Consider the following 17,621-nt stretch of genomic DNA (forward strand, 5'->3'; position numbering starts at 1 on the left):
TAGAGCAGTCGCAGAATATCACAGATGGAGTTGGAGGATGGGAGGTATAAGAGAGGAAGTAATGATGAAAGACAAGCCAAGTGGTTACAATTTCAAAAATCCAACGACTTCTTCTTTTTGCAAGGATGCGAATTGGAAGGTACTTATAACTAAGACCAGCATGGCGCAAGCACGGCGCATCAAACTAAATCAAAAAGAAAAAAATCAAGCACCAGTCCTGGAATGATCCGGTGAGGGAAATTCCCATAGTCTGTTGCTGATATTATATCCAGGGAGAAAAGGAAAGGTGCGCGCGACTCCACCATGCAGGGACATCTACAGTAAAAAAATCCCCGTATAGTGGGATCGCAGCGTGTTTTGAAGCTCGCATTGCAGCAGGTGTGATCTAAGCTATCTACGGACAGGGAAGAGAGAAAGAGAAAGAGAGGGGGGGGTGGGAATAATGTGAAAGTGGCCCCTCCAGGTCCAGCTCTGTCATGTTCAGCCACGAGAGCATAATGAAGGGAAGTTGAACCCACGGGAATGGGGACTCCAACTGTAATGCACCCCCGTCATAGGACCAGGAACGTCTCAACGCAAGGCAGGTTCAGCTGTCCTGATGAAGCGCCACATTCAGGATATCGGCTGGTGGAGGAAAGATGGGGGGGGGGGGAAAGGGAAAGGGCCCGCTAAATTCATTAGCGAGAAGCTCCCGACCCAGTAAAGATCAAGCAATCAGCAAGTATCGACGGTATAAGGCGACCTGGACCGGGTGAGGCTCGAACACTAGTCTCCTTGTCGGGACCAGAGATGGCGGACTGAAGAGAAGAGAGTCTAGTCTCGTCTTGAGTATCTAATTTGTCCGCTGAAGCCAGAGTAAGACCGAGCGTGTTGAAGTGGAGTCCCTTTAGTAGTAGTGCAGCGACCAAGACCGAGTGGAGAAAGAAGTCGTTGGACGGGATGAATATAGTAAGTAGTAGATAGATACTCATGACTACCAGGTACTACTGAACTGAACATATCTACTGTATGTATCTACTACTAGCTAGTACTACCACTACTCCTAATATGCGGGTGAAACAATCCATGCATCCGTTCATTGATCACTATAATTTTCCATACTACGTAGTAAAATCAAATCAAATCAAATCACGCCCAACTAGGGATTCTTCCGGTCAGGTGCCCGCGCGTATTATTACCTGTCCCACCCACATATACTATTCTGTCTTCTTTTTCCCCCCTGTAACTTACCGGCCTCGTGATCTAGAATGTAGTAAGAAGTTCGCTGGTTTACGACGAACTCACGCCTCTTTTCCCCTTTCTTTCCTTCCTTCCTTCTTTCCCTTCACACATCCTTCGCTTTCTCTCAACTATTTCGCCAGTCTGTTCATCACTTATTTGTGTCATCGCTCCCCATTACCCTTCATGGCCCGTCAATCCATCTCAGCTGCGCCTTCTCCCCCCAATTTCCCCCTCCAGAAAATGAAAGTGATCGTCTGGAGTACCGCAGATCCAGTTCGAACTCTCACAGTTTCCGGGTCCCGACCCGGTGGGGGTTCATGAATATAGTTCTCATCAGCTCGCCATTTGCAGAGTGGATTCATGCTTTATGAGACAGTCATGACATCTGACTCTGGACAGGCTGCCACTTTTTTTCTTTTTCGGTCTTTTCTTCCCGCCCCCCTTGGATTCTTCCCCCCCAAAGATGGGCGACTCAGGAACGAGATTCGTCTGGCGCCCCAGTGTGGCGGTGTTCTCGGCGATCAAGTGTGGCGCTAGATTTGCCCTGTCTTTGCCCTCTGACAGGCTCCTCGGCCGGCCTGGCCTCCAGTACCAACTACACTAAACATGCCGCGCCATTTTTTTTGGCCCCGGAAGCATTCTCCATTCACTGTTATTCATTCGCTCGTTCATCTGCATTGCTCGAATGGGTCTAGTACTATCACCGAGTATCGTCGGAATCTGATCGACTCTCTCTCTCCACCCCCATTCTTCCAAGCCCACGACCCAAGGACCGGGTTCGCTTCAAACGCACGTCGGCGATCTAGAGAGTTTCCATATCCATTCCAAATACTACGCTGCATGTACCCCACTAATGGCGATATCCGAATTTGACAACTCTCATCCTTACAGTTAGGTCAGCCAATGCGACTAGACGGGCAATTTGGCGTCCTGGGGCAAGTGCGGCATGTAATGAAGGGCCCCGCGGATTCGTCTACAGTTTAGCGGCGACAGTATCCTTCTGCATCTCCTCCTTAGCGCGATCGCGCAGCGCCTTGCGCAAGATCTTTCCTGAAGGATTCTTCGGGATCGCATCAAGGAACACCACTCCTCCGGTAAGTCTTTTGATCGCAGACACTTTGCCATCCATGAATGCCACAATATCTTTCTCGGTGGCGGTTTGTCCGGATTTTAGTACAATATAGGCCCGGGGACTCTCGTCGTCATTCCTATTCGTCAACACCGCATCAGCCTATTTGCTCACTAGGATGAAACCCTCTTGTTAACCCACCGTGGAACGCCAATGACTGCAGCATCGGCCACTCCGGGATGCTCCAACAGAAGAGCTTCCAGTTCAGCCGGTGCGACCTGGTTGCCTTTGACTTTGATTAACTCCTAGCGAAACCATGCCAGTTAGCATCATGCAACACGAGACAGAAGCAATGTATTGGATATTGGCCTGCATCGCAGGTGGCGACTCAGTGATTTTTTTTTTTTTTCTTGTTCGTTCAGCTCACCTTCTTTCGGTCGACTATGTGGAACTTGTTACTGTCGTCGACATAAGCGATGTCTCCTGTCTTCAGCCATCCATCCGCCGTCTTGGTCTCCCTTGTGGCTTGCGGATTCCTCCAGTAGCCCTTCATGACATTTTGACCTCGGACCCAGAGTTCACCGCGCTGATTGCGTCCTAATTCTGTCACGCCATCGTCGGCCATGATCTTCGCCTCGCAGTTTGGATTTGGCTCTCCTACTGACGCCGATTCGCTTATCTCATTGGGGTCCCAGCCCATCATAGAGCACGTAGCCCTTTAGGAGAAACACAAAGAGATTTCGTTAGCCTGCAGGTTGTTCGCCACTGAATATACACAAGAAATGGGTGGATAGCTTACTCGGTCATGCCCCATCCCTGTTTGACGTTGATGCGTCCAGGTTCCCACAATGCTTCTACCTCCACACAAACTTCCCTCCCTAGAGGTGCCGCGCCGCAGGATACGCTTTCCACGCTACTCAGATCGTATTGGCCGCTTCTGACTGCAGGATGCTTGGCCAGTGCCACCGCCACCGGTGGAACCAGGATGAGATCGCTGATGCGGAACTTCTCCGTGTACTCGAGGACTTTGAGAAAGTCAAACTTGGGCATGATATACACGGGTATATCGCGACTTAGGGCGGACGCGATGAAGATGTTCTGTGCCATGGCGTGATACATGGGAAGGAAACAGAGCCAGCGCGTGCGAGTCTGCTTGTCCTTCCAATCCGGATTGAGGTAGGAGAGGTGGTTGAACTGTCTGAGGTTGGCAACATAGTTCTTGTGCGTGATCTCTACCCCTTTGGGTCTGCCAGTGGTGCCACTGGAGTAGTTCAAGGCGAGAGTCCGATCGGCCAACTCCGCGCTGGACAAGTCATCCCATGCGAATCCGCTACCTTCGTCCTCAGACGCTATCAGGTCCCCCCAGTAGCGGCAGCCCTTGACAGCACCTCCTTGGCCATCATATATGGCATTACTAAAGACAAACACCCGATCGCGGTTGAGGCCAGCCAGTCCCGCGGCTTCGATTCCTGTGTCCAGACTGCCTTCGGCGCAGATCAGATAGGTTGCACCGGAATCCTGCAACTGATAGGCTAGTTCCCGAGCGACGTAGGATGGGTTTGCGCCGGTGAAGATGCCGCCAGCCATGATGGTGCCAAGAAAGACGACGGGGAAGAATAAGTCATTGCCGGAGTAAAGTAGTAGACGGTCACCCGGCTGTAGGCCATGCTTGCGCAAGCCTGCTGCAAAACGTTGACACCATAGACGGAAAACGTGAGGGGTGAAGTAGTGTGTGTCGGGACGAGCAGCCTCGGAGAAGCAGCGGTGCGTCTTGGAGAGGGGGTGAGTCGGCGAAGTCAGCAAAGCCGAGGCCAGATGGGTATTGGGGATGTCAATCTGCCAGCGCGACTTGAACGGCATGTTTGCCAACACTGTAAGACTACTACTGATCCTGGATAATGACTGAAATGTGTGGAAATGCACAAAAATTCACCGATTGAACGACTCAAACAGCCTGTTGTGACCCATACAGTGGATAACAAGTGGCCGTGAATAACAGTCGCAGTGATCCGGTGTTCGAGTTGGGAATGATGACTAGTAGTAATAGGGACTCCTTACACCCAAACCTTGCAGTATATAATAGTAGGACTCTGCAATACCAAGAAATATGGAACAATTCCTATGGCCAGATTGTAATCAAGAAGAAAGAAAGCAATAAAAAGAGAATGAGAGAGGAGAAAGAGAGGCGATTCTAGTTCCAAGTAGTAGTAGTAGTATATATGATATAACATCTTACTACTACTGCTGCTACTACATACCCACCGGGAAGTCAAATCTCCCTTCCCCCTCCCCCTATGCAGTCATTCCCCTTCATAAACTCTGTATGGGACCAGTCAAAGTCCCCCACAAACAAGGAACATAACAAGGAGGAACACAATCCATGCATCCACGTCAGCACGTAAGCAACAGCACAAAGAAAAAGAAATGACAAGGGACCGCATAATCCCTGCTCAATCCGGGATACCCGTTGTCCCCCAAAAGTCTAAGTATACTAGTTACCATTGGTTTACACTTGAAAGGCACTTACGAGTTCCTCCTTAGGTAAGATGAGGTGGAAAAAGAAGGGAAAGCTTTCCCCGCATTTGCAGTTGGTTTTGTTGGAAATGAAAAGGAAAGTTAACATCCGACCGAGCCAATCGGTTGTGGTGGTTTGGGACTCCTCGGTCCATCGAATGTTTCTGGGCCGAGGGAATAAGCCAAAAAAGAGGAAGGTAATTAGAGAGTAAGGAGGTAGTCTAGTAGTGTGTTGGTTGTCAGTGAGAAGCGGGGTTTGAGACTACTAACTATTACAGTAAGTATCTACGGTCAGTTGGAGCAAAATCTACTCCGTACCTCGCTCGGACGGTGGTGGTGGTGAAGGTGGTACTATATGTATGCACCTAATAAAGTAGGAGTTGTCTGTCTACGGAGTACCTTGGGGAACAATGGAAGTACACGTAGTGGTAGTAGTAGGATCCTTTGTGTGAGATGGATCAGATCACTACTATCACATCACATTTGTCGTACTGTTGGGAGGAACTATAAGTCACTATTAAGGTAGGCGAATTGTTACTAGTAAACACTGGTGCTTAAGTACTAGTTTGCTTTTTTTTTTTTTTTTTTTATGTTCTGTGCGAGTATTAAATGAACCCGACAAAAACAACTACTGAGCAAGGTGTGACAGGGATGGAAGGGAAAGGGGAGGGAGGGGTCCGCGGCTACGTGCAGTGCAGTCACATCCCTACATGCAGATTTGTGGAATGATGGATGTATATAGCTAGGATTTATGAGACATACTGAAACGCTTACCTCCGTACCTGGATATGCATGCTGGCTAGATGTAGACTGAAAACACGAAAACGGGAAATGAAGAAATGCATCATCCCCTTTGTAGTCATGGACCAGAATATCATCCGTTGTACACGAGAGAGAACCAAGAAGAAAAAGAAGTAAGGAAATCGATTGAACCATCCCCCGCACCCCTTATGAAAACAGCTATGAACACCCATTGTCACTTAAATGTCATTATGCCTCGTCACCATCTCCTCCCAGGCACGCCAACGTTGCCTTGAGCTCACTCACGATCTTCTCCTCCAGCCGACTCTGTGCTCCCGATGCTGCATCGACCGGCTTCTGACGCGACAACTCCAGCTCCTTGTCACTCGTCGCAACGATCCGCGCCCGCAGATTCTGCTTCCGTTCCAGAAGTTCTTCAATATCCTCCTTCACTTGAGCTTTGTCCCATTTGAGCTCCTGGATCGACTGCGCATCGATGCCAAGGCTGGCACCGGCTTCACGGAACCGGGTTAGGATGTATGAGATAAGCGCCAGTGAGTATGCCTCGGAGACCATGCTAAGACTGATTCGGTGGACCGACGCTGTCGTGCGACCGGCAGCGAAAGAGTCAGCGGCACGTTTGAGCTGGCCTTCGAACTGGTTGAGGAATGCCGCAACCTCGGGCGCAGTGCGAACAACGTGGTAAAGAAGGTTTAGGCACAGGGGAAGGATGCCACCGGTCCAGATGGAATACAGGCGGGGCACAGGGTCGAAAGGCCCGAATCCATTCGAATCGCGCAGGATGTTCGTGAGACGGCAGGTGGAGAGCCGAGACAGAACCACCTCGACCGCCAAATGTTCCGCCAGCATGGGGATTGTAGACATTTTAACCAGGAGCGACATGCTGAGCTCGCCGTATACGGAATCACCGGCCACAGCTAGCTGGTCAGCCCACGAAAATAGTGATGTCGCCAGTCTCGCGGTGTCATTGTCAGCGACATGGTAGACGATGTGCTCAAAGAGACGGTCGACGTGCTTCACTTGAAGTGAGCTCTGCAGAATTGCTATCAGGATGGCGAAATCTTTCGGCGTGCACTTGTCTGGCTGATCATGTAGGTAGGTTGTCAAAGCCTTGAACCCTTGCGCCACGACCACCTTCACAATCTCCACGATAATTCCCAGGTCGGACGATACCTCGGGTTTCTTGGTGATTGTTTCAGGGGCTGTTCGAGAGGGTGAATCCAGATGGAACTGGAGAGCGAGGAAGAGGACATTCAGAAGGGATCGGTAATATTCCGTGTCATCGTTGATCAATGCATCCTCGTAGGTGGCGCGGCGCGTGCGTAGAGCATCCCATACGACCTTGAGGAGACCAAAGAATTCGGCACCCTTGGCTCCGATCGCAACTAGTCGCTGAAGTAGAGCTTGGGCAAATTCTACCCGGGTCTGTTGTATCCTCTCGAAGATCGCTTCCTGCGGCACGCCTCGGGTGTTGGCTTCGAGGCAACTTTGCACAACAATGGCCATCGACTTTTGAACCTCACGGTCCGCCATGAAGTCCGCAGAGTGTTCGACGGCGAAGAATTTCCAACTATGAAGAAGGCTCTGCGAAACCCCAACGGTTAGAACAGCTCAGTTGATTGATATGGTCAGTACTTACCACTTGCGCCTCGACCAAAGACAAATTTAGGTTGGCCCGCTGGAATTCTTCCGCAAATCCCTGGTTGCGACTTCCAGTCCACGCGAAATCATAAGAGAGGAGCTTTTTGCCGAGTTGGATGTCGTAGTAATAGTCTTGACCGAGGTAGCGAGACTGCAGGGGTGTCCGCTTGAAGTCCACGAGCTTGCACCCGGGATACCTCATCTCGAAATTCTTCTTTAGATTAGCATGTAGCGAGGCATTATACCCAGCCACATCAACTGCGTCCTTGGAATACCAAGACACGAGCGGAATCAAAGTCTTGTAAAAGCCTCGGTCCTGCATCTCCTTGGCTGAATGGAGATACACGGCACAGATATCTGCCACAACAGCCGCAATACGGGTAGCAGAAATCTGTTCTCTGACGGTCAGGGAGGATATTTTCAGCTTTGAGACATAGTTCACCAGGCTAGTGAAGAAAAGGGAATGTTTCTTCAATTCTGGGGTGGCCCATGGCCAATTTTCCTGAGCATGAGAGACAAACTCCAGCAGCGCGACAGCCAGTTGAAGGTCAAGCTGCTCAATATGCGACAGCATATCAAGTGCTATCTTCAGGAACGGGGTACCCCTCATCGCTGCTCCCTTGTCATTGTCAGTTTTCCTCAGCGACTGGCGTGGTGAGGTGCCCGTAAGGATGTAGACGGCCAGCCACTGTTGGCGCTTGCTGACAAGGGTTGTTAGCAAGTGCCATATACCCAAACGCAGGTCGGAATCGCTGAGCGGCTTGTCAAACTGCGACATGACATCAAGGAAAAGACATGCGGATTCCGCTCCCAGGTGACCGACCAAGGACGGCGGCTCATTTGCCGGGTCCAGAGCTGCGCCTGTTATGAGAACATTGAGGAGCGAAGCCACCGGGAGCCGATAGGCATCATCCAAAGCATATAATTTGATCAGAGCGGGTGTAGCCTTGAACAGTTGGTCTTCCAGCAAGGATAGTGGCTGTTCGAGGAGCTGAGCCGCCTGTAGCAGCCTGATCGAGAGGTCCAAGGTCGCTAACACCTGCTTTTGCACAAAGATCATGTAGCGGAGATACAATGTCGACGGGGTTTGAAGGCCATCGACAATAAGGCGAAGGATGGAATTGAAGGGCAAATCCGCGGCCGACTGCGGCCGCAAGACACTGAGAAGATAGGTTGCCGACGAGGAAAAGACGCCCGTGATCTTGGTGTCTAGCTTGGTGATTTCATTCGTGCCATAAGCGTAGTAGAGTATCCTCTCAAACACCGTTGCGAGTTTCGTGCTGATTTCAAGCTTCTGTTCCGGAACATTGAACCTCCAATTGCCATTGCTATTGTAAACTTCCACCATCACCCGCACAAAATTCAGAAGAGTTCCTCTCATCATATGCGAGGGAACGCCCGCGGTGAAATCGGATGGAAGAATTACCTTCCCATTAGGACCGTTGGGGCTCCTTCTCAACACGGCTCGAGAAGCAGCGTCGTCAACAACTGCTTGGAACAGACGAACACAGCCCAGCAAGAAGGGATAGTCTCCCGATGTCACTTCTGTAGCTGAGACAATCGCAGTCAGGATGCCACCCTTACCATCAGAGCCCAGCAAGCTGCTGCGGGAAAGTAGGGGCCACACTCTGCCTGGCAGAACGTCGATGAGGACGCAGATGAATCGCAGGCAGGCAATCGTGGACTCCATCACCACATCAGATCCTGTTCTGGGTCCGATGTTGGGTAGATCGCGCTCAAAAATCTCAAAAACAAGCGAGATAATGTCGCTTTGGCGGGATAGACCATCGCTCGCGAGCTCCAAGATTCTCTTAGCACTCGAGCCATCGCCGCTTTGCACTTGCGAGTCTTTTGCTGCAAGAAGAAGATCGGCCAGAAGGCCGATCGAATCGGCCACGGAATCTTCTCCATAACCTGCTGAAAAGCCTCCATTCTCGTTCCACTCTTCTAGCCAGCTGCCGAGATAGCTCAGGCAGGAATACTGATGGTGCCACATGACCACCGCGGGCCTTGACTCGGAGACGACTTGTCCGATTGCTGAAGACGGTATCTGCGAAGAGCCCGTAACAACCAGGGCGTTACTGGTTTCCTGCTCAGTAAGCTGCCTTCGGGGAGATGTGCCGACCATGGGAAGTGACTGAACAAGTGTGACGAAATTTGCGTTCTCATCCTCTCGAATCGTTTCGTAGCCTTGGAATCCGGGGGGTACGACCTGCGTAAAGGAATCCATGTTCTCCAACTCTCCAAGTATAACCGGAAGGCCTTCCTCGTTGACCAGGTCTTTGCTGACCAATGCACGGCACAGCTGCAGGAAAGGCACTGTTTCATAGGGGAAGCGAGAACGCGCTATGCGGAAAATGTTGTCCATCAGAGCATCATCCTTGACGAAGACCGAACGCGGGTCGCTGACGGGGCTTAACGAGGCACCGTGAAACCATTGCGACTCTACCGGTGAGCCCTGAAGAACTGCTAGGGTAGACCCAACGATCTCCGGAGAATAGTCTAGGTACACGACGGTGGTCCGGATAAAATCTAGAAGCACGAGCTGAATCCATTGGCTTGTTAGGATGTCAGTGACTGCTGAGGTAGCCCCAACTTTCGTCGCCAGAACAAGGACAGTTTCGAACACCAGATCCCTCATCGCATCTGAGCTAAGAAGAGTTATCGCCTCATCCGCTGTGCAGGTTGGAGTACGTGCGTTCTCGAGCAACTCTTCATACAAAGTGATCTCCGAGGCTTTGGATGGATTCGAATGCGGTGTATTTGACTGGAAAGAATCCACTGCACTGTGGAATTGCTCCAACTCTCGGCTTTCCTTGTCGCTGAGTGCAAGCTCCCTCATAGTATGCATTATCAGTCCCCAGGAAAATGCAGCTGGATTAGCAATCTTGGATTCTACACCAGCCGACAAGAAAAGCTCGTTGATCTGGCCAATCTCTTCCTTTGAGAGGTAGTAAGGTGTCTCGACCGACGGGCCTTTGCGTGAAGAATTGCTGATGATCGATGGGACCGACAATGACAGCTTCAGAAAAGCTAGAGTTGTTAAAGAGACAAAGCCTTGAAGTGGCACCAACAGCTCCAGAGGATCCTGGCAAGGCTTCTTGTAGTCAGCAACAAGATCACGCGGTGAACATGATAAGGCAGTACTCACGACTCGGAGCGGCTCCAGAAAACTGTAGTCGACCATCAAACGAAGCCAAGAAAGCAGAAGCTCCGCACTAGGGATTTCTGTAGCCGCTTGAAGTTGCAGGAACAACATCTGTGTAATATGTACCACCTCTTCGATAAGAATTGTGGCCCATAATTCTTCCACTTCTTGGCTACTCTCGGTGGCGCCTAGCCAGCCACCACCACCGTCTAACGAAGACAGCCGACTCCGCACAGCTTCAATGCAGCTCTTGATAAACGTGCGCCAGCCTTCACCCTTGGACTTTTCTTTGAATATCGTGTCACCTAGTCTGGACAGCTGCTGAGAGGGACGGTCCGAAGGATCCTGGTTTTCTCTAAGATACAACGCAAGCAGCTTGCATGCCGCTTTGACGACATGGCTTCTCTCCGATAGGTATAAGCTGCGCAGCCGCAGGCGGCGGCTGGTCTCAGAATAGAAATCGGAAGCCTCGTCATCACGAGCTGCTTTTTGGTTGAAAATTTCGGCCAGGGCAGGTCCTGCGAGAGAGACACGAAGATTGTCACCTCCCGCCGCGCTTTGCAAGCTGGTTGTTTCCTCATCGGCGAATCGGTTGAGAAGGCGCGTGGCTGGTCGGGTTTGCCATTCTAATACTGTTAATCGGAGCGCGCTGATTTCATCAATACCCGCCTTCTCGCTCAGCCATAAAGCATCCGCTTTGATCTCCTTCAAATCATACGAAGATTGCGCATTTGTCTCGACATTAATTGCGGCTGTCTTAGATTCAAAGTCGGATTTCGATTTGGGGGAAGGAGAAGGAAAGCCGTTGAGGCAATTCGAGAGGACTTGGACGCTGTCGGGATGCGATAGAAAGGCATGGAGCCTTTCCACATCTTCGACGTTGCTATCGATTTTGCATGTGTGAAGGAAGGCTCTCTTCCAGGACCTAAGATCGCATAAACCATCAGTGGCTGCTCGTCAATTGGGAAGAGACGAATGTAAGCCCATACAGAAGCTGGACGTCCCCGGAGAAGCACTTGTCCAGGGACGGGAAATAGGCTTCCGGGACGGGAGCCATTGGCGAGACAATTATATCATTCTAGTTGCTCGATGTGATGCGAAATGGATGTGCTGCTCGCGAGGGTCCAAGGCGACAGAGACCCGGAGCAAAAGGGCAGGCAAGTCAAGAGTGTTAAGCAGAGAGCTCACAAGCTCAAAGGCGGGAACCCAAGAATATTATTCCAAGGAGCGGGTTTGGCTGGAGGTCAACAATGACTGCCTATCTGGGTTTAGTCCCAGGCGGTGAGCTGAAATTTTGCGCCGTTTGCTTTTCAACCCCGATCGGGAAGGGCGACTCGGTCCACCGAGGATCTGAGTCAGGCCGCAGCCACCGTCGATGTTTGCTCCGCTCTCACTTTACTCCGGCAGTTGACAGCTCGACTTCAAAAAGGTGAGTGTGTTTCTATGTGCATTGCCCTGGCTCCTCGCTCCTTATCGCATTGCTCTTCGATTCGTATCTAATTGGAAATTCCTGTCCTGCGCAGATTCTCGTCATGGCGGACTCCGGACTCGTCGATCATTCCCCCCACCATCCCACCAAGGCCGCCCAGTTGAACACGGCATCGAATGTCATCTTGATTGATAACTACGACTCGTTTACCTGGAACGTTTACCAGTACTTAGTCCTTGAGGGTGCTACTGTCAATGTATTTCGTAATGACCAGATCACTTTGGAGGAACTGATCGCCAAAAAACCCACCCAGCTGGTTATCAGTCCGGGTCCCGGTCACCCCGAGACTGACGCTGGTATCAGCAGTGCGGCCATCCAATACTTCAGTGGCAAGATTCCCATCTTCGGTGTGTGCATGGGCCAGCAATGTATTATTACTTGCTTTGGTGGAAAGGTTGATGTCACCGGCGAAATTCTTCACGGCAAGACGTCCGCGCTTAAACATGACGGTAAGGGCGCCTATGAAGGACTACCTGACTCGCTCGCCGTCACTCGTTACCACTCGCTAGCTGGTACACATGCGACAATTCCCGACTGTCTGGAGGTGTCCTCTTCCGTCCAGTTAACGGACGATAGCAACAAGGATGTCATCATGGGTGTGAGGCACAAGAAATTGGCTGTGGAGGGAGTCCAGTTCCACCCCGAGAGTATCCTCACTGAGTACGGCCGTACCATGTTCCGCAACTTCCTCAAACTTACTGCAGGCACCTGGGAAGGAAACGGGAAGCATTTTGATGAGCAGAGCAACACGACCAAGGCCACCGTTTCCTCAAACACTGCCCCGAAAACGGACAAGAAGTTGTCCATCCTCGAAAGGATTTACGACCATCGGAGAGCCGCTGTTGCCGTGCAAAAGACCATTCCCTCCCAGCGGCCAGCAGACCTCCAGGCTGCCTATGACCTTAACCTGGCCCCTCCCCAGGTCCCATTTCCGGCTCGTCTTAGACAATCGCCCTATCCACTGTCCCTTATGGCGGAAATCAAGCGTGCTTCTCCCTCCAAGGGTATGATAGCCGAAAACGCGTGTGCGCCCGCTCAGGCCAGGCAATACGCGAAGGCCGGTGCCAGTGTCATTTCTGTGCTCACAGAGCCTGAATGGTTCAAAGGCAGCATTGACGACTTGCGTGCCGTTCGCCAAAGTCTGGAGGGCTTGACGAACAGGCCCGCCATTCTGCGGAAGGAATTCGTTTTCGACGAATATCAGATCCTAGAGGCCCGTTTGGCCGGTGCTGACACGGTCTTGCTCATTGTGAAGATGCTTAGTGTTGAACTCCTCACTCGGTTGTATCACTACTCCCGTAGCCTTGGCATGGAGCCTTTGGTTGAAGTGAACACACCCGAAGAGATGAAGATTGCGGTCGATCTTGGAGCTGAGGTTATCGGTGTCAACAACAGAGACCTCACTAGTTTCGAGGTTGATCTCGGCACTACTAGCCGGCTCATGGATCAGGTGCCCAGCAGCACCATTGTGTGTGCCCTCAGTGGAATCTCCGGGCCTAAGGATGTGGAAGCTTACAAGAAGGAGGGTGTCAAAGCTATCCTAGTAGGAGAAGCCCTTATGCGGGCAGCAGACACGGCTGCTTTCATTGCTGAGCTTCTTGGAGGCAGCTCACAGAACGTTTCCAAAGAGTCCCGGAGTTCGCCGTTGGTAAAGATCTGCGGCACTCGTTCTGAAGAAGCAGCACGAGCGGCGATCGAGGCTGGAGCAGACCTAATTGGAATTATCATGGTTCAGGGACGAACGCGATGCGTCCCTGATGACGTGGCCCTCCGTATATCTCAAGTGGTCAAGTCCACCCCGAAGCCTGCTGGTCAAACTCCTCCCACATCTCAAGGAACTCCCGCTGCAGCATCTGTTGAGTATTTTGACCACTCAGCCAGAATCCTACGTCATCCTAGCCGGGCGCTTCTCGTGGGGGTCTTCCAGAACCAGCCCCTTGATTATATTTTGAGCCAGCAACAAAAGCTGGGACTCGATGTCGTGCAACTTCACGGATCTGAGCCGCTTGAATGGGCCAAATTGATCCCAGTTCCTGTCATCCGCAAGTTTGGGCTTGACGAGCCTGCGATCGCCCGCAGGGCTTATCACTCCCTACCATTACTGGATTCTGGCGTTGGGGGAACTGGTGAGTTGCTGGACCAATCCCGCGTTCAGAACGTCCTCGATAAGGATAGTGGTTTGCGCGTTATTCTGGCAGGTGGCTTAGATCCTACCAATGTTGCTGGCATTGTCCAGAAGCTTGGCGAATCCGGTCGCAAGGTCGTTGGCGTCGATGTCAGTTCTGGCGTAGAGTCAGACGGCGCTCAGGATGTTGGCAAAATTCGCGCCTTTGTGCAGGCCGTGAGGGGACTCTAGCTTTGTATTGTCTTTAAATTTACCAAGCATGGGATTTAAGGGCATCATTGGTCTTTTCACTTGATTTTCTTTCAGTTTTTAATTGTTTTCTACTTCGTTGATACCTTTCGGATCTATCATAGCAATGATGCCCAACAATGACACGGCCACTTCAGACATCACACTCTGCTTGCCAGCTTACAGTAACCTCACTATTCGTTGACGAGAAAGTCACCCTGAGCTCCGTTCGTAGTGTCATTCAACCATCTAATCGAAACGTACTATCCTCGTAATAGTATATATCATATTCTCCCCAAAGCTTTCTACTTACCATAATAGTCTCTGCGCTCGCTCTGGCATTCCTCAATTCACTCAACACGGCACCCTTCATATGGTCAGCTGAAAAGACTTAATCTCAGCTGTTACATCAGCATCCACTGGAATCTTTACCTCTCCCAATCTCCACAGAATGGGCAAAACCTTCAAAAGCATATATGCCAGCTCATTTGGCAAGTTCGATGGTAACTCGGACAAAATACCCCAATGGATACGGGCCAACGGAGGCCAATATTCCAAGGACATTAGCAAAAAGATCACTCATCTGATCACCACCAAGGAAGCCTTCAAGGATAATGCTGAAGCAGGTAGGCACTTCATGGATCCACCTTCTCTCGTCATGCTATATACCCCTGAAACTTTTGGACACAAGAAATGCATACATATCTGACAAAGACATCGAACAACAGTCCGCAAAGCTCAGCAACTAAGGACTATAAAAATTGTCTCCTACGACTGGCTGGAAGACTCTCTCTTATCTAAGAATCGGAGACCGAAGCGTGAGACGGAATACCTTCTCGCGAATATACTGAAGAATGAGAATAAGAAGAGGGAAAAAGATAGAGACAAGATAAGGAAAAAGGAGAAAGAAAAGTCTAGGAAAAAAGGTACGTTTGCTTCTTTGCTCTTGGGGCCAGTTGGTGATCGTTGGAGTTGGGTCCAACCGAGGAAGTGAATTCGGACGGTCTTGACTACATATATCACCGTAATGACTGACATGGTGCAACTAGGTAATCTGAAGAATCAGGATCCCTTTGGCAGGAAGAGAAAGGGCGTAAAGGCCGGCACTGCGGTGTGTATGTTATCGTCTATCCCCTTGTTCTGCGTGTTACGAAGGCTGATTCAGGCTGGCGATCTAGCGAGATATCACATTTATACAGATCAAGACGCAAGAGTGACGTACAATGCTACGCTTGTCCGGTCGATGCAGGGCAAAAACTACAAGGAGAGATATGTGGTCAGGGTGAGTTAGTCTTCTTTGCAATGCTGTGGATTCGCTCTCGTTTTGTCTCTCCAGACAGGTGGAGTATATGTATCACGAGAAGAAGGCTGATCGAGTAGCTGTATGTAGGTATATGAGTCTAATAAAGAACCCCATGTCTACGCTACACATCTCGAGTACAGTCGTATTGGCAAGCAGCAGAGTCAACTCCTGACACCGCTGAAAGCAGATCAAGACTCCGCAGTGAAGGCTTTCAAGAAGATTTTCAAGGACAAAACAGGTAAAGAGTGGGAAGAGCGACTGAACGGTGTTTTACCCTCTGGTAAGAGGGATGCTGATGGCAAATTACTGCTTCCTCACGAGAACTGGTTTTACTACGAGGATCGGGCTGGGATGTTGTCAAATTTCCTTCGGGGAGTTATGGATGCACCCGACGGCGATGGCTCGATGGTTGTCAAGCAAGAGCATCTGGATGCACCAATGCAAGGCATCAAGCACGAGTCACCGCAGGATGCGAATGATGAGAGGCCAGGAAGCGACGAGTCAATAATCGTATACGATCTGACTGGTTCGGACGTAGAGATTCTGAACTGTCCGCGAGACAAATATACCCGGTCGGCTAGCCCTAACTGTTTCCGAGGCTAAAACTTCAAGTCAATTGCATACAAGATTTTCAGTGTAGTACCACTGCGACCGCTACCTGGATGGCTACATGGTTTCTAGGCAGAAAGAAGAGAAGTAATATAATAAGTTCTTTCATATGGGTATACAATAGCGATCAGACATGCCAAATGTAAATGCCGCCCCTTTGAGCTCCTTCCTGAACACCTCATGCGCCGAATCAGACTTTTCTTTTGCCTTCGTAAATGATTATACACAGCCAACTGAAAGCCACAGGTGTCCTCAAGACTTAACACTGGCTCACAGATAATCCTTCTTCTTGCTCGTCCTAGTGTACTGGGTAAGAGCCCATTCAACATCACCACTAGAGCCTTTCTCCAGAGTTCCACCGCGGATTTCGAACAGTCGCATAGTCATACGAGGACCAACTTCCGCCAGCTCAACATCCCGGTATCCGGTCTTGACGAAAACATGGTGACGGACCTCAATGCTGTCTTCCTTGTTCACAAAGCTGACGACACGGTTTCCAACCTTGCCGGCCTCACGCGGAGGGAACAGGTGCTTCAAGATCTGAACCACACGAAGACCCAGCTTGGTCTTGAACCCTTCGAAGATGAGGTGAGGGTAGCTCTCTGACACAGTTCCGCGAGCAGCATTGGGTATATCCGCACGGAGAACGACGTTATGCAGGGAGAAACTAGCGGTCGGTCCATGAGGAAGGTGAGAGATCGTCATCGCAGTGGGTGTACCACGGTGTTCGTGCACGAGAATCATGTCGGTCAGCGCGGCGGCATTTGCGCTTGAGACCAAGTCCGGAAGAACGAGGTTACCACGGTTCAGGCGAATGGAAGTTGGAAGGAGCAGACGGATCTCCTTAGCGAATGTGCCCAGACGGACAGAAGGGGAGCGAGAGGTTGTCACGATAGGACGGGGGTCGGCGATGCCGGAGGTGAGGGCATATTCATCATCGAGATCGACGTCGCCATCTTTGTTCTGGTTATCCGGGGTAATGGATTCATCGTATTTGAAGTCTTCGCGCAGCGATTTGTCTTCAGCGATTGAGGGATCGAGGGGTTTTCCGGAGGCCAGCGACGCCTTCAGCTGGGCTCGCTTTTCAGCGATGGAGGCATCGCGGAGAGTAAGAGCTCTCCGGTAGAGATAATCGCGACGCTCACGGGCTTGACGACGCTGGATCAGAAGTAGTTAGCGATATACCGTCTGAGAGCACGGAGAATGGCTAATTTTAGACTCTCAAGCAGCGACATACCAACATCGTGTATATATGTGAAGAATGATGAGTAGATCAAAATAGGGTCTGGAACGCAAAAGGCGGGCAACTTTTTTTCTTGCGGCAACTGCCGGTCTGGTCCGCCTTGGCCACCGGAGTTGTGTGGGATTTGGCGGCAACGACTCCGAATGCCTTGGCCTGAGCCGATCGCAAATCATCCACCATCCGGTCCTGTGGATTGTCCATCATTCCCTGCCTTCCAGGACACGCCCCAATTCACTTGCGTCAAGCTCTTCAGTGGCGGCAGGGACTCT

General features: G+C 50.9%; 6 protein-coding genes across 6 annotated transcripts; 3 read left to right on the top strand and 3 right to left on the bottom strand.

Annotated features, from left to right (window-relative positions):
• The first annotated feature begins 695 nt into the window (after window positions 1-695).
• On the top strand, window positions 696-1,685 carry BDQ94DRAFT_45777 (uncharacterized protein). The gene has a single exon (XM_026775828.1). The coding sequence runs from the start codon at window positions 1,009-1,011 to the stop codon at window positions 1,540-1,542; it is 534 nt and encodes a 177-aa protein (XP_026631612.1). The 5' UTR covers window positions 696-1,008; the 3' UTR covers window positions 1,543-1,685.
• A 459-nt stretch (window positions 1,686-2,144) lies between these two features.
• BDQ94DRAFT_45770 (acyl--CoA ligase) lies at window positions 2,145-4,247 on the bottom strand. The gene is made up of 4 exons (XM_026775827.1): window positions 3,090-4,247; window positions 2,718-3,006; window positions 2,492-2,595; window positions 2,145-2,429 (listed from the first exon to the last, which is right to left on the bottom strand). Exons 1-4 carry the CDS (start codon window positions 4,148-4,150, stop codon window positions 2,195-2,197), a joined length of 1,689 nt encoding a protein of 562 aa, XP_026631613.1. The 5' UTR covers window positions 4,151-4,247; the 3' UTR covers window positions 2,145-2,194.
• Window positions 4,248-5,794: 1,547 nt separating this feature from the next.
• BDQ94DRAFT_156484 (nucleoporin) lies at window positions 5,795-11,412 on the bottom strand (the record flags this gene model as incomplete). The annotated part of the gene is made up of 4 exons (XM_026768626.1): window positions 5,795-7,150; window positions 7,206-10,304; window positions 10,359-11,280; window positions 11,345-11,412. 4 exons carry the CDS (start codon window positions 11,410-11,412, stop codon window positions 5,795-5,797), a joined length of 5,445 nt encoding a protein of 1,814 aa, XP_026631614.1.
• A 323-nt stretch (window positions 11,413-11,735) lies between these two features.
• On the top strand, window positions 11,736-14,457 carry BDQ94DRAFT_134248 (bifunctional anthranilate synthase/indole-3-glycerol-phosphate synthase). The gene is made up of 2 exons (XM_026764431.1): window positions 11,736-11,784; window positions 11,879-14,457. Exon 2 carries the CDS (start codon window positions 11,888-11,890, stop codon window positions 14,198-14,200), a length of 2,313 nt encoding a protein of 770 aa, XP_026631615.1. The 5' UTR covers window positions 11,736-11,784; window positions 11,879-11,887; the 3' UTR covers window positions 14,201-14,457.
• Window positions 14,458-14,648: 191 nt separating this feature from the next.
• On the top strand, window positions 14,649-16,103 carry BDQ94DRAFT_165713 (BRCT domain protein; the record flags this gene model as incomplete). The annotated part of the gene is made up of 5 exons (XM_026770380.1): window positions 14,649-14,823; window positions 14,926-15,123; window positions 15,247-15,312; window positions 15,397-15,479; window positions 15,588-16,103. 5 exons carry the CDS (start codon window positions 14,649-14,651, stop codon window positions 16,101-16,103), a joined length of 1,038 nt encoding a protein of 345 aa, XP_026631616.1.
• Window positions 16,104-16,152: 49 nt separating this feature from the next.
• On the bottom strand, window positions 16,153-17,376 carry BDQ94DRAFT_134252 (snoRNA-binding rRNA-processing protein IMP4). The gene is made up of 2 exons (XM_026764432.1): window positions 17,347-17,376; window positions 16,153-17,267 (listed from the first exon to the last, which is right to left on the bottom strand). Exons 1-2 carry the CDS (start codon window positions 17,350-17,352, stop codon window positions 16,380-16,382), a joined length of 894 nt encoding a protein of 297 aa, XP_026631617.1. The 5' UTR covers window positions 17,353-17,376; the 3' UTR covers window positions 16,153-16,379.
• Window positions 17,377-17,621: the final 245 nt, after the last annotated feature.

This window comes from Aspergillus welwitschiae, assembly GCF_003344945.1.
Source record: "Aspergillus welwitschiae strain CBS 139.54b unplaced genomic scaffold BDQ94scaffold_2, whole genome shotgun sequence".
Taxonomy (NCBI): Eukaryota; Fungi; Ascomycota; class Eurotiomycetes; order Eurotiales; family Aspergillaceae; genus Aspergillus; species Aspergillus welwitschiae.